The sequence below is a fragment of the Mus caroli genome, chromosome 19 (genome assembly GCF_900094665.2).
Source record: "Mus caroli chromosome 19, CAROLI_EIJ_v1.1, whole genome shotgun sequence".
Taxonomy (NCBI): Eukaryota; Metazoa; Chordata; class Mammalia; order Rodentia; family Muridae; genus Mus; species Mus caroli.
Window position 1 is genome coordinate 231,934 of NC_034588.1, and position 26,028 is coordinate 257,961.

Consider the following 26,028-nt stretch of genomic DNA (forward strand, 5'->3'; position numbering starts at 1 on the left):
CAAGAGTCACAATGTAGCAATTACTAACAACTGCTCTGCTGAAAGGAAACATGGACTTTTTGTCTCCACTCTGCAGAAAGAGGTCTGTGTGGTTAAGTTTAAGAAACCTTAGAAATACTAGCTTCTGTACTGGGCTGGGATCCTATGCCAGACACTGGACCGATGAATGGTCCACAGAACCCTGTTGACTAGTGGCTGCTGTGATTGAACTTGTATGTCTCCTACATATTTGCCTCATAAATAAAACATGAGGAAATGTTCTACAGCAAAATTCAACTTTCTAGAGAAAGGTTAATGGTTTTTCTCAGAAATGAAACCTCCCTACCTATAAACCTCAGGAGCCTGTCTACATACAGAGCGGGCCACCTGACAACTGCGGTTTAAGCGGCCACACACAGGTACAAACTCACACAGGAACTTCCGGGAAGGAGCAAGCCTTACCATGCATGGCCCTCTCTCCTTGATAAGGATACGAACCATGAGGAGTGGCTTCAAGAAGAGGCTTGTATTTCTCAAGAAGCAAAATTACAGATGGACCAGCCTCAGTTATTCAGTCACTGGGTGAGAATTAGGCTTTCAGCGCACTCAACAGAGCACCACTCCTTGAACAAAGATTATTAGTTTCTTACATTCAAAGATGTCTCAGAACTAGTTAGTACCACTGGGTCAGATCCTGCAGGTCAGAGCATTTGGTATTCTCATTCTGACAAAATGGACTTGTGGTCTAAGGCTTGTGTAGAAGGCCAAGTCACCCTGGGCTGATTACATTTAAATGCTAGTAGAAAAAGAATCCTTTAGGATCAAGTCTTTCACTTTAGTAACAGAGACACTAAAGAAACATTGACAATGTTTTAGTGTCTCAGATAAGGAATGTAATCCACAGGGAACAACAGGAGGGAGGATAGGCCAGGCTCTAGCTGCTAGAGAGATGGGTCAGTGCTTAAGAGCACTTGCTACTTTTCCAGGAGACCCGGTTTCTGTTCCCAGCACCCATATGGTGGCTCACAACTATCTATAAAAAAGTTGCAGGGGATCCAATGCTCTCTTCTAACTAAGTACACATGGTATACATACATGCATATAGAAAAACACAAATATTCATTTCTAAAAAGGAAGGAGGCTTCAGAAGAAAAAGCAAGAATCACCATAGCTGGTGTGGCTCCACTCAAACACAGAACACAGAATCGGGTGAGGGGGTAGAGAGATGGCTTAGGGATTAAGAGCACTGGCTATTATTCTAGAGGACCAGGGTTTGATCCCCAGCACCTATATAGCAACATACAACCATCTATTAAGTCCAGTTCCAGAGAGACCTAACATCCTTTTCTGACCTCCATGGAACCTGAATGCACATGGTGTACAGACACACACACCAGTAATACATCTATATATATAAAATAAATAAAGACACCCCCCACCACCACCACCTCAAGACAAGGTCTCACTATGTAGCTCTGGCTGTTTGAGAACTCACTACATAGACCAGGCTCACTACAGAGACCAGGCTCAAACTCACAGAAATCTGTCTACCTCTACCTTCCAAGGGCTGGGATTAAAGGCATGCACTGCTATGTCTGGTGAACATAGAAATCTTTAAAAATAAAAACAGAACAAAAAGCAGGCCATCAACAGTGTTCTGTAACAGAACGTGACTCTAGCATGCCACTTGATTTCAAATGAACAGCAAAAACTCTAAGCAGAAGTACAGCTGAGGACCACATGGTTCAAACATAGTCTCAAGAGCTACAATGAGATTTCCAAACAAAAATGTCTCTAAAAATGAAAACAAACCCCATCTATAGCTTTCAACCTGTTTCCAACTCTTTAAGCCCTGACCTGCTCTCTGGTCCTACACACATGTAATTAGGTTGTTAACTAACTTACCTTTGATGAGCTGCTGTACTAACGCACTGTTCGGACCCTTGTCAGTGCTGTGCACAATACAGTTAGCTATCCTCGTAAGGTGTCCCATGTAACCATGCCGTCGTCCTCCTTCAGCCCTGACAAGATAAAGAATAAATATTCAGACTAAGAGGATATACACTGCCAGGCATGGGTGGCGCACGTCTTTAATCCCAGCACTTGGGAGGCAGAGGCAGGAGGATTTCTGAGTTCGAGGACAGCCTCGTCTACAGAGTGAGTTCCAGGACAGGCAGGGCTATACAGAGAAACCCTGTCTCAAAAAAACCAAAAAAAAAGAGAGGAAATACACCTAAGTGTATATTCTCAAATGGAGAGCACATAAACTTAGCAGGAAGCATAGCAACAGAACAATTACTCCCAAGTCAGGGACAATCACTACCTCAGATACTATCTAAAGCAAACATTCAGTAATGCCCCAGGGCACTGGAATTTGCCTTTACATTAAAAAAAACCCAAAAAAACAAAAAACAAAACTCTGAATTTCAGACTTATTATAAAAAATTGAGGTTAGAATTTTGTTGGCCCTTTCCTCCAAAAGATATCAAGTTTTACTTGTGCTAATGGATAGACACAAATAACTAATGACATTTTCAACAGTGGCTTATCTGAAAACCTGTTTAGGTCAGAAAGGCAGCACCCGTGCACTCTCTGGAGAGCCCTCAGTGACCAGTAAGCTCAGCCTCAGTGCTTTCGTCTACTTTCTCCCAATACTCTCATCTTTATGTAAGACTACATTTTTAATGTCACTGGTTTATAAAATGATGATGATGATGATGGAAACAGGGCAGAGACTCAAGAGATATTTGTTTAAAGGGAGAAATCCCTTTCAGGAGCCATTAAAAGAGAACAATAAAACTCCTTCTGGAAAATGTAATACCTGCTGGGTAACCTCTAGAATGTGTGGGGAATTTGAGGCTCACAATGAACTGTAAAGGCTGCCTTTGGTTCCATAGTAAGACCCAGAGACTCACTGTCCCCAAAGGCAACTTCTTAGCCCTCCCTCCCATACTTATTTATGGCTACAGGTAAAAAACAAAAGCCTGTGCAAGGCTTCTGACGATTGAAGCATTAGAGAAAACTTTCAGGATCCCCTAAGCTCCCGGGACCGTTTATTCAGCAGGCCTTCAGAGGATGGACCCACAGGAAGAGAAAGAGTGGTAGATGGGAGGTCACAGAGGACACAGACAGCCAACAGGGCAGACACAGAAGCAGAGATGCCTCACAGTCCTGGTAAAGGACATCCGTTTAGAACAATGTTCCTGCTAATCAAACCCTTTGCCAGAGCCACACAAATGGTACAGCTTTCCGCCACATCAAGCCCCGTCTGCGCTCACAGTGTTTATTAAGTGCACCAGCGCCACCACCCAGAACAACAAAGACAAGTGGATTCCTGCCCTGAATCACTCGGCTCCTTCGGGGTAATAAAGACCTGAACAGAGATGGATCTGGACAGCGTAAGCTGATGAGGAGCTCAGTTGGTAGGATGTAGCCTAGCTTGCACTCAAAGCACTGGGCTTACTCACTTGTACCTCATAAAACCAGACATGGGCACGTGGTTGTAATCCCAGAACTGAAGACAGAAGTTCAAGGTCACCCTGAGCCTCAGTCAATCTGAGGTCAAAGCACTGGAAGCACTCTATGTTCTGACTAGAGTGGTAATTATGTAAGGGCTCGACACAGCCGTTACACTTCCTGAAACTGGCCATCTAGAAGACATGTATCATGATGACTGAGAAACAGATTTAAACCTGACTCAGAAGGAAGCAGTCATGTTAGTACATAGTGCTAATCAAGATAAGACATTCCCATGCAGAACTGTAAAACTGGATGGCCATCTTTTCCCACATTCCAAACTAACACAAAAGGAATACTCAACTGAAAATTGGACACTATGACACTACTAGAGCAAAAGACAAACATGACACTCGTCTGAGCAGAGATGTTTTGGAGAATACCCCAAAACCACTGATAATGAAAGCAACAAAAAGCAAATGGAATCACCTCAAACTCTGAGAGACTGTGGGAGATGATGGGAGACATTACAAAATGCACATCCCACATAGGAGATTGGTGAGAATCTTAGTACTGCCTCACAACCAGGAGATATAAAAGCCACCAGTAAATACCCTTCCGATTCTACCTAAACAATGTTTATGATCTAAATAGCCATTTCTCAAGATAAGACACCAAAAGATGCAGAGTGTTACTAAATAACAGATCAAAACGAGGCCCAGAGGAGAAGATTTTTTTCATAAAGTGGTATTTGTTTTTTAAAAATGGGATAGGCTGAGTGGTGGTGTACATGCATTTAGTCTGAGCATTTGGGAGGCAGAGGCAGGAGGAGCTGAGTTTGAAGCCAGCCTGGTCTACAGAGCAAGTTCCAGGACAGGCTACACAGAGAAACTCTTGATAAAAACAAACAAACAAACAAACACAAAAGGAGGAGGGATATATTAGATATAAAGAACAAAATCCTACCATTTGTAGCACCATCTATAGAACTGAAGAATACTATCAGGAGCAGTAAGAGCTATGAGAAGACAGTATGTTCTTGCTTACATAGAAACTAAGAAAACTGACTGACTTCACAGTGGTGACTCAAAGCCAGAAGGGGAGAGGAGGAAGGCTGAGTGTAAACTGAGTTCCGACCTCTCCCATTCTGCAGCACGGCAGGAGCAGAGTTTACCTACATCCCTCAGAGTATCAAGAAGAGATGGGCATGCTAACGATCAGGACTAGGACTCCTTCTTCTCACCTGGTACTCCATAAACCACCACCCATAATGTCCCCATAAGCTAGGTCTCACTTATATAAACACACCCAGCCTCACACAGCAACCCACCCTACACTACCTGCTTCAGAATCTGAGGATGATGTAAAACTTTGCAGGGTACTGAGAAGACTGGCTGCTAGCCCCTGCCACCATCACAAGAACACCTTATGTGAGAAAACAGTGGGTACGGCTCACTAAAGCTTTATAGAAGCTTGTCCATGAAGAAAATATAGGTGCATGCATGGGTGGCGATGCTTTACTCTAAGCGCATGCTCATGGACAGCTCTGCCCTGAGAGGTCCATCATCCTTTGACTGTTTTTCTTCACCTCAACACTATGCCTGGAAAGCCTTCACTCCCTCAGAGGCTGAAGGACTGACAGAGGTTAGTAGAAAAGTATCTGTTATGATGTAACTGTTTTTACTTTCTCTAAGTAGCAAAGGGGAGATGGTAAATCAAATTGTAAATTATAAATTATAAATCAAATTGTAAATTATAAATTATATTATATATAAATTATATAAATTATAAATCAAATTGTAGAAACAAGTTAGTTGTGTTCACTTCAGCAGCACATATACTAAAATTGGAACAACACAGAAAAGATTAGCAGGGTCCCTTTGCAAGGATGACACAAATTCACAAAGCATTCAGTATTTTTACAAGCCTCCTCCCTGTGAACCCCAAAAGAAACACTCCAGATGGGAAGCCATTAAGTAGAACTCTAAAAATCGTGATAGGGTTTGCTGAAGTGTACTCTTCACAGTTGGTGACTTCTGGGTGCTGTGAGGAAAGTGTCAGCTTTCTTTAAGGGACTGGCCACTGCAAGGAGTTCCACCATATTCCAGTGGATATGGGCAACACAAAAAGGACTTTTTCCTTCTTTTTGTTGGGATGTCACAAGGATCTGGGTACACCTGGGAGGACTAGAAAGTGAGTATGATTGGGTTGTATTATATGAAATTCCCAAATAATCAATAAAAATACTATATTGAAAAAGAAAAAAGAACAAGTTACTTACTGTTTCTTCTCATTTGTGTCCCAGGCTTCAAGTATTCGCTCTATTAACTGACACTTTTGAAAAAGCTAATAAGAAAGAACACTCCAATTAGTCCAATTATTAACCTAATGGTCAAAGCATTAAAACACTAAAGCAAACCCAGCAAGGTGGCTCAGCCTTTAACCTTAGCATTCTGGAGGTAGAGGTAGGCAGATCTTTGCGAGCTCAAGGCCAGTCTGGTCTACAAAGAGAAACCCTGTCTTTAAAAACTAAAAAAAAACTTTATATAAAACAAAACCACGTGTGGTTTTTAGTCACTGGCCCACCCAAGTGCAGCATGGTGCTGCTTACTCTAGATCCCCAGTGAGCAGTCCCATCAGGACCCAGGCCACAGAGAACACTTACTAGGCAACTAACTGCTAAGGGTACTGCCACAGCAAGCAGCAAAGCTCTACTTTTCTGCGGTTTGCTTTATTTTACTAGGGGCTTTGGGGTGGCGTCGGTAATCCCTCTTGGACAGGGTCTCACCTAGGCCAAGCTGGTCTTGAACTCACTGATTCTCCTGTCTCTACGTCCTCCAAATGCTATTTTACAAGCATGTACAACCATACCTAGCCTGCTTCACTTTTACATGTGGGCAACAGGACCTTGAACAATCCTAACAGTCGTGTAATACTGACACCTGTGTATTCTACCTGAACTCTAGCAATTCAAAAAGGAGCTACTGTGGGCTGCAAACTGAGCAATGGCACTTTTCGTCTCTAGTCACCTGGCTGTTCCTGGCTAGCTGTTTTGCCTTCTAGGTCTGGGAATAAACCACATGGGAACTACAGCATTAGATAAAAGCATAAAAGTGCAGACCTCTGAAAACTGATCCAAAAAAAAAAAAATCACATCATATTTTAAAGAAAAGAGACCCCCAAGCCAGGTTCAGTGTACATTCTTATAACTCCAGCTCCAAGAGAGTTTCTGTGCCCAGGACCACTCTTGCCTACACAGCAAGACCCCCCCTGCCCCTTGCCTATAAAACACAAGAAAGACCCTGAAAGGATGACCATAAAGAATGATCATTCAACATTGACTAAAGCTCATTCCTTCCCATGTTCAGGTACCTACTCAGCACTGGAAGTCAAATTCTGGTGTGCTCAAGTACAGTAGAAGTATTTTCAGTAATAATTACCTATGGTTCATTTATCTCCCACAAAGTATGCTCAAACTTCTGAAATTTACAAGGAAGTGGGCTGACAGTTCATTGAGAGATGTTATGTCCATGTGATTAACAGAGTCACTAGTCAAAGTGAAATAAGCATGTGATAGCTAAACCTTTCAACTTGGACATTACAGTCTGTCCTTCAACTGTAATTCATTTCACACTCGGAGAACACAATAACAGGAAATAATACTTACATGCTTCAATAACAAATTGTCACCAGTGGAGTCTTGATCAGTAATTGTGCCATTCTCTGCATTCTCAAAAGGACTGGCCAGAATGAGAGCAATACAAATTTCCACTTGCGTGTGTAGAAAGTTATTCCATGTGTACTTGAAAAACATGTCCTACAAAAGAAAAGTGCAGTCTCTTCAGTTAGCTCAATGCTGAAGCCACCACTTTCAACATTCACAAAGTAGCAATTGAAGAACATGTTTTCAGGGCAGAGAGACATCCCATCAGTGAAGCGCTTGCTGATAAGGGGATGATGTGACTCCAGATCCCCAGTGCCTACTTAAAAGCTGGGCATAGTGGCTTATGTCTGTATCCAGTGTTGGGGAAGTGAAGACAGGGAGAGCTTACTGACCAACCACTCTAGCCTAATTGAAGAGTTTCAGAGTCAATGAGACTGTCTCAAAAAAAAAAGGTAGAAGGCTAGCAAACAGGTTCAGTAGGTAAAGGTGCTTGCTCCCAAGACTGATCACCTTAGTGTGAGTCTGAGAACCCGCACAGTGAAAGAAGAGAAATGACTTCTAAAGGATGTAGTTTGACCTCAACATGGGAGCCATGATGCTTAGACATGCATGTGTGCACACAGATACACACATGCCCATATTAAAAGGAACAAAACTTTATTTAATGGGTGATTTGAAACACTACTTCATAGTCCATGTAACTGCCTATTCATTCAATATGTTTGAATTTGCCTAGAATATATTAGAAAGTAGAAGAAAGTTCCAGAAACATAAAGACAAAATGAGCATAACTTTCTCAAAGAGAAAGTTTTGAAAGTGATGCAAATATCCAGCCCCGTCCATTTCCGGGCTCTTCACTCTATGGCTCCAGGGAGAGAGAATTAGCACTGCTTCTTCAGACCACCAAGCATGCAGCCTTTGCTTAGAACTTTCCATAAACTCCACAATTGAGGCTCATTTTTAAATGAGGAAATGTGATACAGAGAATTATTTTTATTAGAGAAAGAGGGTGTAGGTTATCCTAAGAGTTTTGTCCTGGTCTCCACTGTTAGCCCAGTGTCAGTTTGTAGATAGCACCTTGTTAAAGCTCTCATTCCTGTTTGAAGTTAGGCTTCCTACTCAGAGCCCAAGTGTGCAGAGTGAGGACAGTTATTAACATGGTAACCCTGTCGGGGATGTGGCCTGAGCAGTGAGCCAGTGCCTTGTGACAGATGTGCCTCTGGCCATTATGTTCTGCTCTAGTACTTTCTGCTTTCCTAGCATCTCCTAGACTGTGGAAGGAATAAGCTGTTCCCTTCACTGAGTGGATGGGTGTCAGAGTAAGATGACACCTCTAGCACCTCACATCACATGCAGGCTTGGGACGAGTCAGACTGAGTTCAGAGCAGTTTTTACTGCTCAGGGTAACAGTTAAAGAGATCTGCCCCCAGACCATACCCCTGTGCTATAATCCTAGAAACTATCAAGGGTGACTTCAAACATCTATGAGGCAGAATCTCACCAATATGACGCCAATGCTGTTCAGTTCCATCAGGTCTCCATTTATGCTGCTGGTATTGGTTTGGAGCAGGCTGGATATCAACCTAATGACATTTAATCGAGTATTCCCCACGGGCGGGTCCAATATACCCCATGTAGTCTTCATCACACTTTTCTGTGGGAAAAAAAAAGCTTTCAAATTAAATTTAGCTGAGTGAATAAACAACAAGTTCATGTGCCGACACAGCAGGCCAGCTAATACCATACAATTTAAGCCCTGAGAGAAATCTAACCTTGTAGCCAGAATCTTTACAAGAAGGCAGAAACTAGTATATATACAGTAAAAAGGCGAGTGTTTGTTCTGAGAAACGTGATAGATGTGGCCTGTTTTTGTCTACAAAGGGAGTTTCAATAATCTATAATCACAAGACAGAAACAGATATTGTAGCATTTTAGACATTCTGACACAAAAGAATGACAGATTAAAATGTACCCCTAAGCTGCCCTCCCTGAAGGCCTACCCAGAAGCCTCTTCCTCTCACTATCTCCAGAACACACATAGTAAGAGTGGAAGGAGATAACAAGTTCCCAAAAGTTGTTCTCTGACCCCCTACAAACAAACTTTAAACAATCAAACAAACAAACAAAAAACATAGTATGTAATGCTAATTAGTCACCAGTGTCTTACTTCCAAGGTTCGCAGACTCCCTAGCAACTGCCAAGCCCTCATACTTGCCCACTCTCCTCTTCTGGACCAAGCCTTACCGTTCCACTCCAAGAAACTCTGAGACTTTGTATAAACCTGCATGTTTCAGACTACATCCAATCCCTAGTACAACAAGTTTATTAATTTATTCATTAAGCTTTTAAAAATGCTCCCTGAATCTACTTATCCTAGAGTGAGGCCAGGTGTGTCACTCAATGCTAGGGTGAAAGAGAAGTCTCAACAAGAGACTTAGTTATACTCTGGGGCCATGAACCCGGTGCTTCTTCGTGTGCCTAGAAAGAGGCTGAACCAATGCTGAGCTCTCACATACTACCTCTATCCTCTTGACTCCATTTGTCATTGGTGATGCTCTAGGCTTCTCTTAGATTCCTTTTCTGATTCTTATTCAGAATGCCAAAGGCTATTTATTTAGCTGCTAAATACTAGAGTTTCCTAGGGTGAATGAGTTGAGTTGAATGAAGATGCAGAGCCCTGGATAGAATGCCCCTCCCACCTACACCCCCACCCCCATCCCACCCCACCCCACCCCCGGGCAGAACCCCGAGGCCAGAGGGAACTGCTAGTCACTCACAACAGCACTGAGGATCTGAACAACAATTTGGAAGTTAACTAGAACCGTGGGGTACAGACTTAAAAGTGTTCTGCCGATCCTCCTCTAAAACATTAAATAGAAAAGACTGTGGTAGTCTGAGTAAGAATGGTCCACATAGGCTCACATACGTGAATGCTTGGTCACCAGGAGTGGTCACTAGGACTAGCAGATATGGCCTCACTGGGGTGGGTGTGGTCTTGTTGAAAGAGGTATGCCAATGGAGGTAGGCTTAGAGGTTTGAAAACACTAAGCCAGGGCTAGTCTCCTCCCTCTCTGCCTGCAGATCAGGATGTAGTTCTCACCTACTGCTAGCCCTCCCTCATGATAATGGACTAAGCCTCTGAGACTGTAAAGAGGACCCAAGAAAATGCTTTCTTTTCTAAGAGTTGCCTCGGTCATGGTGTCTTTTCACAGCAACCAAAGAGTGACTAAGTAACAAGATCTCCTATACAAGTGGCAAACTCACATACTAAAATCTTAACAATGTAGAGGTAACACTACAGATGACTCTGGATCCAAGACCCTGCACAACTGCACCAGAGCAGTTGTGGCTCCCAGGGTGCCTTTTTGGCAGGTCTCCTGAGGTCCCACTGTGTTCAGTTTTGCATACAATTGTGCTCCTTGGAAAAGCAACACCCTGTGTGAGGTCCTTTCCAAGTTGTACACTAAGATCTCAATAGACTATATTCCAGTTAAAATATCGTCTGTCTATACTATCTATACTGTCCCCAAGCTCATATGAAGATGCAATTTCAAAAATCAGATCACAAAAGATAAACTTTACTTCAAAGGCCTAAAAGGAAATTATTACAAACAGAAAAATGTTTATTTTACTGATACATAGGTACTCAAGGATTTACAAAACAAGAATCTGAGTTTATTAAGTAGACATTTTTAATTCTAATTTCCCTCATTTACTAGACTAGGCATATGGATAAAGGCCACATGAGAGGCACAGTGGTAAATAATAATCTTATTACTCATAAGGCTCAGGCAGGAGGAGGCCAACCTAGAAGATATAGCAAGACCCTACCCTAAAACCAAAACCAACCACCTCAGAGGCAGAAAAACCTGGTATTGTAGCTTATATTATGTAGGCTGAGGCTATGGCTCAAGAGGCAAAGCATTTTCCGCCAAGCATCTGAGTTCTATCTCCAGAACCATATAGTTGAATGGAAGGATGTAACCAACACAGGTGCACACATATGCACACACTTTTTAAAAACATAATATGTAATGTTAATTATGATCCTCTTCCTATGTCCAAGGTTCTCAGACCTCCCAGTGACAGCCAACACCACACTGCTGGCTGCCACTAACACTGAAGACATCAACCCTACCTTGGGTGGCTCGAGTAGGAGTTCATGGAAAGATCCAAGTCTTCCTCGGATGGCGTCAAGAACACTCTTGTTAACTGAACAAGCTGAATGACTCATGCCCGGGGGGCAGATTTCTATATGGCCTTCAAATCTGGAAAACAAATCAAGGTAACTAATTTCATAATACTACATTCAAGCTCTCCATATCAACCCTGCAGGCACAAGTTATGAGTCTGTGTGACAATGTTATGGTGATGTCAAAAAGTTGGCCAAGAAACACAGTAGGAGTAATAAGACTCATGGGATTGGCCACCATTCCCTGAGAACCTAAAGGGGTTATGATACCAGGTGAGATATTATGTCACATCTCCAAATCACCCTGAACCCTCCAACTCCTGTCATTATATCTCTAATTGATCAGAAAATCCCCCACATTTCAAATAGAAAACTGACGTAAGTCATAGGACACACAGAAATACCTTCCATCTGGGAATGCTAACAATAATCAGGTCCCCACTTATCCCTGAGATTATTTTTGGGTAAACAACACTGATTTGTATTTAAAGGATTTAATTTATTCTTCTACATAAAATTCAGTCCTCAATCATTACAAGTCATTCCTTAAAAACAAAGGACAAGAGAAAACAAAAACAAAGGAGTATAGATGGAGTGAGACTCCCAGTCCCAGCTGTACTGTAACTATAAAGCTACAGTAGTTCTCAAGTGGGGAAAGGATAAACCCAGGAAACGAGGACTGCCTGCATCAGTGTGAGAATGGGGTTATGAAGTTCAAATTAAAAATGCTATGGAGGGCTGGAGAGATGGCTCAGAGGTTAAGAACACTAGCTGCTCTTCCAGAGAGCCACAAGTTCAATTCCCAACAACCAATATGGTGGCTCATAACTACCTATAATGAGATCTGGTGCCCTCTTCTGGCCCGCAGGCTTATGTGTAAACAGAACACTGTATACATAATGAATAAATGAGTAAATAAAAAATAAATAAATCTTAAACAAAACAACCACTGTGGCAACTACTGTAGTGAGACTGCCTGGACCCAAATCCAACCTCTTTATTATCAGTTACTTACTAATCATTAATAAAAGAACCACAAGCCGGGCGTGGTGGCGCACGCCTTTAATCCCAGCACTCGGGAGGCAGAGGCAGGCGGATTTCTGAGTTCGAGGCCAGCCTGGTCTACTGAGTGAGTTCCAGGACAGCCAAGGCTACACAGAGAAACCCTGCCTCGAAAAACCAAAAACCAAAAACAAAACAAAACAAAAACAAAAAAAACAAATAAAAGAACCACTTGAGGATGTCCCTCCTTGGATAACAGTGAGGAGTCTGTCAACAAATCAAGGGCTACATGCGACCTGGGACACCTAGAAACAAGTGCATACTGCTGGTAGTGGCTGCTGAAAACACATCACTTGTGGGTGACACCATGCTCTGAAAGCTGCAGTCAGAGACATAATTCCTGAATAAAAGGGAAGGGCAATACCTCTGGCCAAATGTTAGCACCTCCAGACAAATGTTACCTTAATCCTCACAGCCAAGTGGCTGCCACTTGGTTTGGAGAAAAGACCCCTAAAGGCAAAACTAAGTTCTCTGAAATGAAAAATTAACCTGGATTGTGAGGTGGGCCACAGTCCCATCACAAGGGTCCCTAGAAAATAGATGGGAAAGACACACACAGAGGGCAAGATGAGAACAAATGGAACAGTGGCCACAGGCTATGGAGTTATCAAAAGTCAAGAGAAACTGAAGAGACAGGGAACCATCATTTCTGTGCTTCTTTGGGACTGTAGTAGCACCAATGCCTGAGAGAAATCTTCAAAGTTTGGCATTTAGAACTGTTGCTCTCATACCCAGCTCCTGAACTTGCAACCCAATATAGAATAATGTAACGGACTAGGGAGGGGAGAAGGGATCAAAAAACATTTGGAAGTAATAAAAGACTTCTGAATATACACAACAGGAAAAACTAATTCAAAATCAAACGTATTATGAATCTGAGGTGTTTCTTACAGGTCTCACTGTGTTGTGTCATTTGACTTCCCTGCCATCTGGGTCCTGAACACTATATGCATTACACATGCCAGCACACCACATAATAAAGACCACTGAAACATCTTGCCTCAATTTGAGACTACGGCTGCTCCACTGTTTTACTGCACAGTTGTGTGCTCCTAGACAAAGTTGAATTATAACAATCTCAACATGAAAGCATCAAATTAGTAAACCATCAGATTGAATTGTTTGAGCTTAACATTGCTACTGGAGTCACTGACAAGGTTCATTAAATACAAAGAAACAATCAACCATTAAAACACTTATGTGGATTAGAGAAAAAATTTTCAATATGGTCCTAACTATACTCCTGCCACGTTGCACCCCATAGTTAAAGTGGCCTTCTCAGCACTGGTGATTACAAAGTTGAACACGCTCTACAGCCTGCAATGTTAAAGACTCGGCCATGATTTACGTAAAGTGAACAAGCATATCCACCGCAGTATGAAAATCTGCTTCCACCTTTAAAGGTAAATTTGCATGTACAGTAAAGATTGTTAAAAAAAAAAGATTGTTTTAAAAGAAACGTAAGTCTTATCATTAATAAATGTTTGATTTGCTTATCTATTTATATACTTATGAAGTACTGAGCAAAAATGTCTTTGTGGTCAAAATGGAGTATGAGTCGCAAAAGTTCAAGAAACCTGACTGTAAGTCACCAAATTTTGGCTTTGTTTTCAGACACAGAAAACAAACGTGGGACTTTCAAAAATCTGTAGTAGTGGGACATATTTTTATGACTTGGTAAGTAGTGTCTGCCTAGCATGGAAAAAGCCCTGGGTTCAATCCCCAGCACTACTGAAACAGGTACACTGGCACAAGTCTGTAACCCACTGTGGATTAGTGCTCAGTGGAGGAGAGCCCAGCCCTCCGGGTGGTGCTGGGTGGTGTGAGGAGCAAGCCTGTAAGCAGCACTCTTCTGCGGCCTCTGCATCAGCTCCTGCCTCAGGTTCTGGGTCAGTCTGAGACCCTTCAAATGGACTATGATTTAGGATATATGAGCTAAGTAAACCTTTTCTTCCCTCCACTGCTTTTGGTCATGGTGCTTCATCACAGCAAAAATCACCCTAGACATTCTCCCATGTTGTATTGGTTTTGGAGACATGAATGGGTCATGGAGAACAGCTGAGGCTTGTTACAATGAAAAGGGTTAGATAGAGACCTTGAAAACACCAGTACTATGGGCCATCCACTAAGGACAGTGGACAGTCATTAAGTCTCTGGAGCTGTTTTATCCTATCAAACAAACTGTGTGTGCTACAAATAGCAGAGAAGCAGCAGCAGGGATAACCATGAGTGAATCCCAGAATTGGACACTGAACTGTTTCCACTACTGGATTTGAGTTTTGCTGTGTTCTGCTCATGACTATATTCTGGGTCTCTCCTTAAGAATAAAGAAAAAAAGAGAATAAAAAATAGAATAGAGTAAGAATAGAATAAGAAAAACATGTAATTTATTTGGGGTTTTAAAGGAGCTTCTAAAAGTTGGACTGTGTTTTTATATTGTGATACTCATATTAACACGAGCTCTTGAGGGACAAAGAAAGGTCAGGTTGACAAGCAGTGAATTATGATGGCTAATCACAGTTGTCACCAGGGAAGAAGGAACCAAACCTTAACTGAAGAACCAGCCCTGTCCAACTGGCTTATAGGCATATGTCCCTGCATTTTCTTGATTGTTACCTGCAAACGGTTTAAACCTCTGCAGGACATTAACATTCTTGGGCTAATGGACCTAGACTTTAGTAGAAAGTTAGCTGAAAATGAGTCTGGAAGCAACTCAGTAAGCAGAATTTCCCTGGAGTTTCTGCTTCAAGCTCCAGCCTGAGCTCCTGCCTTGGCATTTCTCAATAATAAAACTATAACCTGAAAAATGAAATAAACTGTTTCTTCCCCCAAGTTGTCTGGTCATGGAACTTGTTACAGCAACAGAATTCAAACTAGAACACAAGGACTATGATTTGGTGACATGTCTAGAAACTGTCCAAGTCAAATGTTTTCTTTTGGAACTTCCATGGTTTTAAGATTAATGTCTACTTCTTTGTTTTGTTTTATTTTGTTTCGAGACAGGGTTTCTCTGTGTAGCCCTGGCTGTCCTGGAACTCAGAAATCCGCCTGCCTCTGCCTCCCGAGTGCTGGGATTAAAGGCGTGCGCCACCACGCCCGGCTTTAATGTCTACTTCTATGATACATTTTGAGTAAGTTCTTCTGCAATATATGAGTCAAAACTTCTTGGTAGAATAAGGTCAAATACACTGCCCCATATAGCACTTTCAGAAACTTTACCCTTTCCATGTGCACAGCTTCCACATCCTTAGAGAACCTGGTGTGTGTACACCTTTGTTCCAGGGATCTAGGCACCTACTAGTTTCCCACTGTCCTGTTGGCTGTGGCTTTGTAGCAAGTCCTGAAATCACAGTATGAGCTGTTTCCCTTCATTTCTTTCATGTGATTGTTTTAGCTACTGTCTTCGCTTTGGGGTTTCCACAAAGTCTGGGATTAGATTATAGCTTTTGTTTAGATACTGATGGTATTGCCCTACAAATACAAGTCAGTTTGGGGAACACTGAATATACTAAAGTATTTACATTGATCAAGGTCAATAAACCTTACATTTTGTTAATATTTATACATAAATAATTCCTTTTCTATAAAGAATACATTTTAATTTCAAATTCCAGTTGCTCATTGTGAATACATATAAATGCAATTCAATTTTGAGTATTGTATTGGCTTTGTATCCTGGACTCTTACTCTATTTATTAGTTAAAACAAGTTTTGTTTTGTATTATAACAAAAACAGCAACAGCAGCAGCAGCAGCATCTCTCTACATAACTGTGACTGGCTATGCCCAGTACTTGGCAGATTATTTAAGATTTGCTCAAATGCAATCCTGTGTGATCTATGGTCAGGCACCTTTGTATTATCCTTTGTATACAGATACCATTTTCCTCTTCTGCCTTACTATACTGGCTATAATCCTTGCAAAAAGTTTGCTGGTGTAAAAGACCAGATAGGAAGATAGGAAGGCTTTCTCTGTTTATATGATGACTTGTGAGACACCATGAGCCTTGTAGTCATGTCATACTTTTAGTATACATTATTTGATTGCTACGTATTTTGCTTTAGGGGCATGTACAAGCACATTCATAGAGAACAGAGGATGTCTGGTGTCTTTATCACTCTTCACATTTCCTTGGGACAGGGTCTCTCACCGAACCTTGGACCTTGAACTATGCTGGGAACCAGCAAGAAGCCCAAGTGAGCCTCTTGTCTCTGTGTACCCTAAAACTGGGGTTAAAGGACACTCACTGAGTCACCTCGAGGTCTAACTGATGTATTTATTTGGTCTGCTATTTTTTTAAGGAGTTTCCATAGATGGAATAGTTCCTGTGTATCTTGTTATTCTCATCTACTTAAGTTAGTTTCAAGATAATGCTGGCTTTTTAACAGGGCTTTGCAATGTATTCCTCTGTCTATTGATACATGTTTACTTAGAATGCATCTGCTGCACTTTATAGGCAAGATGTACTCTTTGTTGAGGGGTTTAACATGAACTTGGTTCCTCAATGGCTATAAAATGGAACTATCTAATTCTTAAGTAATCTGCAGGGTTTTCCCATTAGGAAATTTAAATTACTTCCTTCAACTTTTGAATATGTTTAGTGAGCTGTTTGTGGCATTCCTATGTTCTTTTAATGTCTATAAAATACAGTACTAGTTTCTTTTCATTCCTTCTTCACACACAGGGAGGAAGATACCAATAGGAGCTCAACCACAGCTCCCTGTAGGGTGTGTGTGTGCTGAAGTCAAGGGACAACTATAGGAGATGCCTGAAGTAGACCCTGAATAAACCCTATGTTTGTGCACCACCCCAATTTGCTTTTTGGTCATAATGTTTTGTTGCAGCAAGAAACCCTAGCTAAGACAAGTTGGTACCAGGAGTGGGGAACTTGGTCATGTTTTGAAGATGATTGTTTTAAGACTTTGGAACGTGAACGTCTCACAGGGCAGTTTAAAGGCTCTTATCAAAGTTGCTTGCCATTATAAATCTAAGACTCTCTCATTCTAGCTGGATCTGAAGAGTCAGCCGTGACTAACAAAAGGAGGGAAACCTTTATATACCGGGACACTTGATGCTAAGAAATTAACAGTGATTGAATGCATCTCTGAGGTGAAATCTTCTGGGAAGTGTTTCCTGAGAATACATATAAGTTATGTTTCTGGGGCTTTGTAATGTGTAAGAGTTACCCAGATGATAATGGTTTTGTAGGCAAGAGGTCATGGAGAACAGGTGAGGCTTGAACTTTGAAAGGCCAGGAGAGGCCACTGATGAAGGTGCAGACTTGGTGGCATGTTGAAGACCCAGGATGGAAGGGGTTTTTAATTTCAGAACTTGAGGCTTGGCACCATAAAGAAGCTATTGGTGAAAGTGCAGCCCAGTTACAGCAAGGGACCCCAGAAGTTTTGGAGATGCCAGTACCATGGGATGACCACCAAGAAGAGCAGCAGCAGTGGAGTGGAGCCAGCTGGAGTCTAGAAGACAAGCTGTTTGTGTCGCAGAGGGCAGAACCAGAGAAACCCTTTGGAGGAGTCATAAGATTGTGAATGAATATCAGATAATTGACATTTGCTTATTTATATTGTTGGAGTTTGGTTTTGCTTGGTTCAAATTGTGACTATGCCCTGATTCTTACCTCATGAAGACAACATTTAATTTTGATTTTTTACAGGAGCCCACAGCTGAAGGGCTTCGGATTTTTAAAAAAGATTTTAGGTTTTTAGAGAGCTGGGATATTTTAAGAGACTGATTTTGTTGTTGTTGTTATTTTTTGTTTTTCGAGACAGGGTTTCTCTGTGTAACCAAGATTCTCCTGCCTCTGCCTCCCAAGCACTGGGATTAAAGGTAAGTGCCACCACGCCTGGCAAGAGACCACATTTTGAATTTGTAAAGACTGTGGGACTTTTAAAGCTATCTTATGTTTTTAGTGTAAGACCTCAGGATGATAAGAAAGGGAAGATATGGCTTAATAGTGATGCATCTGTGTGTCAAGTTGACCAGGGATCATTTGTGTTGGCTACTCTTAACACACAACTTGACACACAAACTAGAGTTATCTGAAAGGAGGGAACCTTACTTAAGAAAAATCCTCCATGTGATCCAGTTGTAATGCATTTTGTCAATTAGTAATAATGGGGGAGGGCTCATCCAATTTGAGTGGTTCCATGCCTGAGCTGGTGGTCTTGAGTTCTATAAGAAAACAAGCTGAGCAAGCCAGGAGAAGCAGAATAAACCCTTTCCTCCCCAACCTGCTTTTGTTGCAGCAATAGAAACCCTAACTTCATACCTCCCTCCTTCAGACCTCCTTCCCTTGACTACTTTCTCAGTGCCTCCTTACTTTTTGGGACTTTCAGTTGCTGTCTGTTGACTGGACCAGCCCTAATTTCAAGGGAGCTTTGGATCATTTTATTGGAAAACAGGGTCAGAAATTTAGGCACGCAGATTTGTTGTTCTTGGTGCCCTGTCAGTTATTGCTGGGTTCTCAGCAAGCAGGCAATGTTTATGTTTAACTATTCCCATTTCATCATCGGTCATTTCTGGTTTCCTATGCGGGTTCTCTCAAATGTTGGTGTCTATGGTAATTGCTAAGGGCTCTTCATTTCTGTTTTCATCTCTTCCATCTTCATACAGTCTCCCATTCCTTTACTGAGGCTCTCTGTTTATATACTGTCCACTTTTCCACCGTTCCAAGATGATAATTGTATTATAATAAATTTTCTTTTTCTGACAGTGGTAAAGTTTTGGGAGTTCCCTCTTGTTACTGTCCTTTCTCTTCTAAGTTTGTTGGGGCTCTTTTCCTCACATTTCTTGGTGGATAAATTCATCTTGTGTGGGAGTAGGATTTATGGAGTAGTAGATGTATGTCTTTTTCCCCAGCCCTTAATGTTGAGCTTGACTCAATCTGGTCAACAGCTGAATCAGCACTCCAGTCTTTAGTTACTTTCAATGTATGATTGAGGCTTGCATGCTAAACTTTTCTATCTGCTATGCCCATCACTTAGACCTTCCCTGTAAGCCTGCTCCTTCCACACACCGGCCTTGCTGTCCTTCTGGCAGCATTCTACTGTTACTTGTTAACTGGCACCTGGACATTTGGGAAAGGGACAGGATGAAGAGAAATGCCTTGGCCTTAGCATTCCTACCCCTAAGAGTAGGGCTTTCTTGGTGATCCTTCCCCTACATCATGGTAGAAAAAAACAAAACAAAACAAAACAAAACACCAGTTATCTCAAGTGTTCCTGTCTTTCCCACTGAACAGAAGAACTTTTTTCCTGGTCAATTCCTCTTGATACAATGTTCTTCACTGTATCCATAGTGTTTAAGGGGTAGCTTCTTTTACATGGGAAACTTAGGATTTTGTTTAGGGGAAAGGACAGAGAAGGTGCTCCACTGCAAAGGCCTGCAACCACAGTGGGAGGTGCCTATCCTACCTTGCTTGCATTGGTACTTCTCTCCTGAAAGGCTTATAGGCATGTACAAAATACCGTTTGAGGTCTGTAGTACTCAGGGTTTCTTGCTCTCTTTACCCTCTCAGGTGCTTTGAAAATTATGTAACCTGCTGCTATTCTAATACATATAAGCCTGACTCAGGGCTAAAGAGAGGCTTAGCAGTTAAGAGGGTGTACTGCTCCAAGCACCCATGATGAGCAGCTCACAGCCTCCTGTAACCTAAGCTCTATGCAATTCAACACTCCCAACTGGCCTCTGTAGGCACTGCATTCACACACACTTGCACACATAATTTAAAAAACAAAAATGGAGGCTGGAGAGATGGCTCGGCAGTTAAGAGCATTGGTTTGCTCTTTCAGAGAGTCTGGGTCTGATTCCTAGCTCACTGCACGACAGTTCACAGTCATCTGTAACTACAGTTCCTGGCTCTCTGACAGCCTCCTCAGGCACTGCATCAACATGGTACACAGACATGAATGCAGGCAAAACACCCGTACACACACAAAAAAAACAAGGCTTAAAGAAATGGCTCAACAGTTAGGAGTGCTTAATGCTTAGTCAAGGACAGGAGTTCAGATTACAGCATCCATGTCTTGTGAACTAACATGTAACTCCAGCTCGCAGGGATCTAACATCTCTGGTCGTCATAAGTACCTACAGGTATTTACATACACACACCAAAAATCTTGAAAAATCAAAACGAAAACGTGACTGAATTACTGTGTCATTCACAGGAGGGAAACATGGGGCAGCTGTTCCTAAGATGCACAGGTCAGGAGCTATAGTGTTCGTTCACACCTTATTTTTTGAGCTCTGTTAAAACCACCTGAAACCTATTGCAGGCTTTGGCATATGAACTCACAGCGCTACCTTTCTCAGCTGTAACACAGCAGCAAGTTTCCCACCATGAGTCTTCACTTGTACTTCTTTGGCCCTGGTGACAGGACAGCACAAGGGGGGCCACAATTCTTCCTCTCCCCTTACACCCCATAAGCCTCTTATCTCAGACTCTGCCTTTACAAATGAACTGCCTGGCAATCTGCTACTCTTCACAAGTAACACTTTCTTCTTAGCCAGATACTTCTGAGACCCTTTCCCTGGGACTCAGAAATCTCACCAGGATAAGGTAAGAATCCAAGATCTAATTACACTTTAAAGGTTCCATCTTACTCAATGTTCAAAAGCACGAGCTCCTCCCTCCATCCACCAACAGCTTTGTGTGCTTCTCCTTTACTGCCACCATGGATCACGCCTTTAAAACGGTGCTGTGGGGTTTTTCCCCTTACATCTGCTGCCTTCACTATCACCTCAGAAACCTACATTTCATCACTGAGAGGGAAAAGAGAAGCCTTGGCCAGCTGAAGACTTCAGTTGCCCGCCGGGGATGCCACTCAGTTCTCCATGTCACTTGCCTCACTGAAAGGATCCAGGCAAAACAACAAAATCTCTACAACATTCCTACACTGGATACAAACTGTAAAAGACAACATATAAAATCCAGTGGCTTACTAAAAAACATACTGTACTATGATTATGAAACAGAAAGAATGTCCTTAAGGCCTCAGGTCGGCCTCCTGTTCCTCCAGCTTCGGAAATGCAATACCCTCATAGTGAGACCCATAAAACAACAGAAGTTAGTCTCAAGAAGGGAATCTGGAGATAAACGGCACTGCAGTCAGTGCATGACTGTGAGAGATATCAACACTTGTCAACTGGGATACCCCTTCTCCATCTTCATAAGCACACAGTCAGATAGTTGTCCACTAACAACAGCAAGTATAAAGTGCTGCCAATAACCTGTTGATCAAACCATGGTGCTCACATAAATGAAATTATTATCTCTACAACAGCAAAATTCAGCAGCGCCCGATCTTCAAAGGCATGCTACTATAGCTCACCTGTTAAGATTTTAACGAGTAGCTTTTAAAACATCTAAAAGTAAAACAAGATGGGTCATTTAGTGAGATAAATGGAAAGCTTACGTTGGCCGTCGAGTCTCAAGTAAAGTCAGCAAAATCTGAATCGCACTGACTATGGCCGATTCATTCTTCTCCTTGTGAAAAATATTTGACAGAAGCTGCTCAATAATTTCTTGCCTGGGGAAAACAAAACAACAGTCAGGCACTGACTGCAATGTCATTTAACAGTAACAACTAAAAAGATCCAACCCAATTCCTATGAGCATTCATCCACACATGGGCATGTCTGCTTTCTACTTTAATTAATACAGCGATTCTTCTTATGTATGAAGTTCATCACTTTTAACAGGATGGGGGAGGGGAGTGTTTGCCTTTGTCAATCTTGTTGAAAAGCAACAAATATTTCAAGGTTAGGTGTGATCTCCTACTCAAAGCACGGTGGTGGCCGTGGTGACTGCTGACAACGATGTACATTAAAGACCTAGAACTTGCCACTTTCACAAAAGGAAAATCTTTCCAAACAACAAATTAGAACCCACTCACGCTTTTCCACACAGTATGGCTGCTGTCTGATTACCAAAGATCCAAAACAAGTCAAAAAGACCATTATCCAGACTTTTACTCTGTCACTCTCAAGTGGTAAGTCAGTATAGCCTTCCTAATGCTGGGACCCTAGAATACAGTTCCTCATGTTGTCGTGACCCTGAACCATAACATCATGTTCACTGCTACTTCATAACTGTAATTTTGCTATGATTATGAATCATAATGAATATCTGCTATGCAATCTCTATAAAAGGGTCATTTGACCCCCACAAAGGATTTTTGGCCCAAACGGTTGAAAACTTCTGGATTAGAGATTTAGAGCTGTGCTTCTGGCAACTGTGTTCTTCCATGGTGGACTTCCAGCTAAACAGCACTGATTCTTTCTTGTCCCTGTCATGCACAGATACTGCAGGGTACTCACTCACCACAGTAAAGTCATGCTTTCAAAACCACTCACAGCTACTCAAAGGCAATGGCAAACAAGCCCCAACCATCTCATGGCTATATTAACCTGGAATTCTGTCACGTCAGGAGCATTCTTATAGCCAAAACAATGTAATAACCAATGAAAACTTAGGATTTAACAACACAGTACTGGTGTCACATCCAGTATCTTATCCATCACCCAGAAGAGACCAGCACCAAGGGTCAGAGGATGGAATTTGCCACACAAGATGAGGGACGCCTTTTGGCCTCTAGATTAGGAGGTGCTTTCTGACATGGTCCTGATCCCATTTTAAAACATGGGTAATGTCACCCAAGTATCAGTGAAAGTCACCATGTGTGACACCATCTAGATTACTCAGCCACATCTCTGAGTTTTGGTTTTTCTAGGGTGGTCATAGAAAGACACATCTAAAAAACTGACTCAAAATAACAAAAATTCTGAATTCATTATTATCTATAATTGAGATACATAGAACAGTCTAAAGAGAAGTATTTTAAGGAAATTTTCAGTTTCAAACTTGCTAGAATGCGTTTAACTTAGGCACAAACTTCCTCCTAAACTCCATGTCCATCAACTCAAGATTTCTCTTTTAGTAGCACTACTCTCAAAGATTCTTCAACTTCAGCCACTTAAACCCACCCTTCTATACTTTTCACTCCTGACACACATGCACATGGGCCATTCAACACTCAAATTCTGGTAATTTTTTTTGTATGTCTCACCAAAAGACTGACACTCTGATATGAATATTCGATAGTAACTGAACTGCTTGATCGTTAAATAGAGACAACATGGTGGTTTGAATAAAAATAACCCTATAGGCTCACAGGAATTGGCACTATTTGAAAGGATTAGTAGGTGTGGACTTGTTAGAGGATATATGTCACAGGGGGTGGGCTTTGGGGTTTCAAAAGCACAAGCCAGGCCCAGAGGCTCACTCTTTCCTCCTGCTGCCTGTGGATCTACATGCAGAACTCTTTGCCCGGATGCCGCCATGTTCCCTATCATGAAGAGAACAGACTGTGAAACTGTACACAAGCCCCAATTAAATATTTTCTCTTCTAAGAATTGCCATGGTCAGTGTCTCTTCCCAGTAATAGAGCACTGGCAACATACTTTGATATACTGTTATTAAATATATTAATCAAATATGTAGACTGGGGAGTATGTTTAATAGAGGTTTTCTAAGCTCATGGCAACCTTCTATTACTGTATTTTCTCAGTCCATAAACCATAAGTAAAAGAACTGGCAGTACAAAACTGTCAAAAATAAAAGATATTTGGAGGGCAGGGAAAAGCATTCATCTCCCTCTGCTTCCCAACTGTATGCAATATGAACCTCAAACTCCTCATGCTACATACCTCAGGCTGCCAGAATAGACTATACTTTCAAACTGAGATCCAAACTAAATCCTTCATTCCTTAAAGAGGGGAAGGGAAGAAAGGAGAGTGTGAGGGCAAGGGTGAGGGAGAGGGAATGTACATTGGCTTTTAGAAAGATACAGTGATAGCTGGGTGTGGTGGCACACGCCTTTAATCCCAGCACTTGGGATGCAGAGGCAGGCGGATTTTTGAGTTCAGGGCCAGCCTGGTCTACAAAGTGAGTTCCAGGACAGCCAGGGCTATATATACAGAGAAACCCTGTCTCGGGGGGGGGGGGGGGGGGGGGGGGGGAAGAAGGACACAGTGATACCACAGGCCACTGGCTCACCTGGTCCATGTATCTGAAGAAACTCACTCTATAACATTTATTGATAGAAATCATGACTATATAGTTATCTTGACTTAAAAAGGACTAAAGTCAGAGCTTAAAAGTTAGAAGCAAGCATATATGTGGGCCCTGGTGGCCCTGTAGAACTCAGAGCTCATCGCTGACCAGGTAGATAGGTTGACTCTGTACCAACCACTCACTACATGAGACCACCACTAACAGAATATAGCTCACTGACTTTGACATATTCTAACTATAAATGCCAGATTTCAAGACTCCATATTTTAAAATCATTAAAATTATATGATGTTCTTTTTGCTATGTTTCTATTAGACAGTAGCTTAGAAAAACAAATAAAATTGCTGAAAAACAAAAAAAAAAAAAAAAAAAAAAAAAGGACCAGTTTTTGATTTTCTTTATTTGAGATAAGGTTGTACTATGTAGCCTGGGCTGTCCCAGATCGCTAAAGAAAAAGATTGCCCTGCCTGTGCCTCCAAGGCACGTGCCACCACACCAAGCCAAACACTGAGAATTTTTAAATTATAATTTTGCACAGTTCAGCTCATGTAAGTATCTGGATGTGGAAGGTCTTATATGTTTGAAAGGACTACATATATAAAACGAGACATTAACACCAAAACCTACAGGATGGCACCGTGAATGCACCTTTTTCACAAGACAGCTACAGCAAGATGCGCCCTCCCGACTTACACTTTGGCAAAAGATACAGAGAAAGCCTCTTTCCATTGGAGGACTATGAAGGGACACATAACAACATGAGAGACAAGCCAAGAGCAGTAGAGCAAAGGAGACCCCCATCCATCTAATGTGCACTCTTTTCAGTTACTTCTCCTGCTTTCCTATAACACTACTTAAACAGTGTGCACATAAGTCAACTAACAACATCCTTTCCAAAAACGTGAGAATCCTGGAAATCAAAACAGCAGCCCATCCCCAAAGGACCTTCTCTTCAACACGAGCTTAAAACAAGGTAAGTGTTCAAGCAGCCTGTTTCAGCTGCAAAGACACAATGGCCCTCGAAGATAGTCAGAAGAAAGCAATGACATAAATGGGTCAAATGCATACATACAGAAGACTCTATTTAAAAAAACAAGAAGTCCTCCAAGTCATGATATGACTGTTTCATGTCAGGATGGCTCTGTAAAACAGCTCTGCGGCACTGAGAAGTCCAAAGTCCATGATACATGCCACGGGATCCCCTTCTTGCTCTTCGGTCTCTACTGGGTCACAAACAGTGGAAAAAGAAAAGCAGGCTTTCCTGCTTTGCATATGGTTTTCATGACACGGTGCCCTCAAAGGAGCATGTCACTTACCAGTCACTCATAAGGTAACACATCACACAGCATCAGTGAGGAAAGTGAGAACCAAGTGGTAAACATACTTTTCTAGAGTGGCAAGCAGGGGGTCTGGCTCTGTACTGTTCTGAACTTGTAACATCTGGTCTCTGCTCAGGCGAACAATTTCACAAAGTGATTGTGAGGCATTTGAATGCCGCTAAAGGAAAAAGGTACAATTTTAGCTATAGAACTTGTTATAAGTTAACTTTATACTTAAAAAGTGAAGGGAGAAATTGCTTGAGAGGTAA

The 26,028-nt window shown here is 41.9% G+C and overlaps 1 protein-coding gene and 1 non-coding gene across 13 annotated transcripts in view; one reads left to right on the plus strand and one right to left on the minus strand.

Annotated features, from left to right (window-relative positions):
* Ppp6r3 (protein phosphatase 6 regulatory subunit 3) overlaps positions 1 to 26,028 on the minus strand; it is a 120,432-nt gene that overhangs the window by 30,579 nt on the left and 63,825 nt on the right. For all 12 annotated transcript variants that reach the window (XM_029472606.1, XM_029472605.1, XM_029472614.1 and 9 more), the window contains 7 exons: positions 25,825 to 25,937; positions 21,781 to 21,894; positions 11,238 to 11,367; positions 8,601 to 8,753; positions 7,103 to 7,252; positions 5,717 to 5,781; positions 1,885 to 2,000 (listed from right to left, as the gene is read on the minus strand). In XM_029472606.1, the coding sequence (XP_029328466.1) occupies positions 1,885 to 2,000; positions 5,717 to 5,781; positions 7,103 to 7,252; positions 8,601 to 8,753; positions 11,238 to 11,367; positions 21,781 to 21,894; positions 25,825 to 25,937 (841 nt within the window). The remainder of the gene's footprint in view (positions 1 to 1,884; positions 2,001 to 5,716; positions 5,782 to 7,102; positions 7,253 to 8,600; positions 8,754 to 11,237; positions 11,368 to 21,780; positions 21,895 to 25,824; positions 25,938 to 26,028) is intronic.
* Positions 5,252 to 5,356, plus strand: LOC115030027. Its single transcript, XR_003835620.1, has one exon. It is a non-coding gene; the product is annotated as a U6 spliceosomal RNA (small nuclear RNA).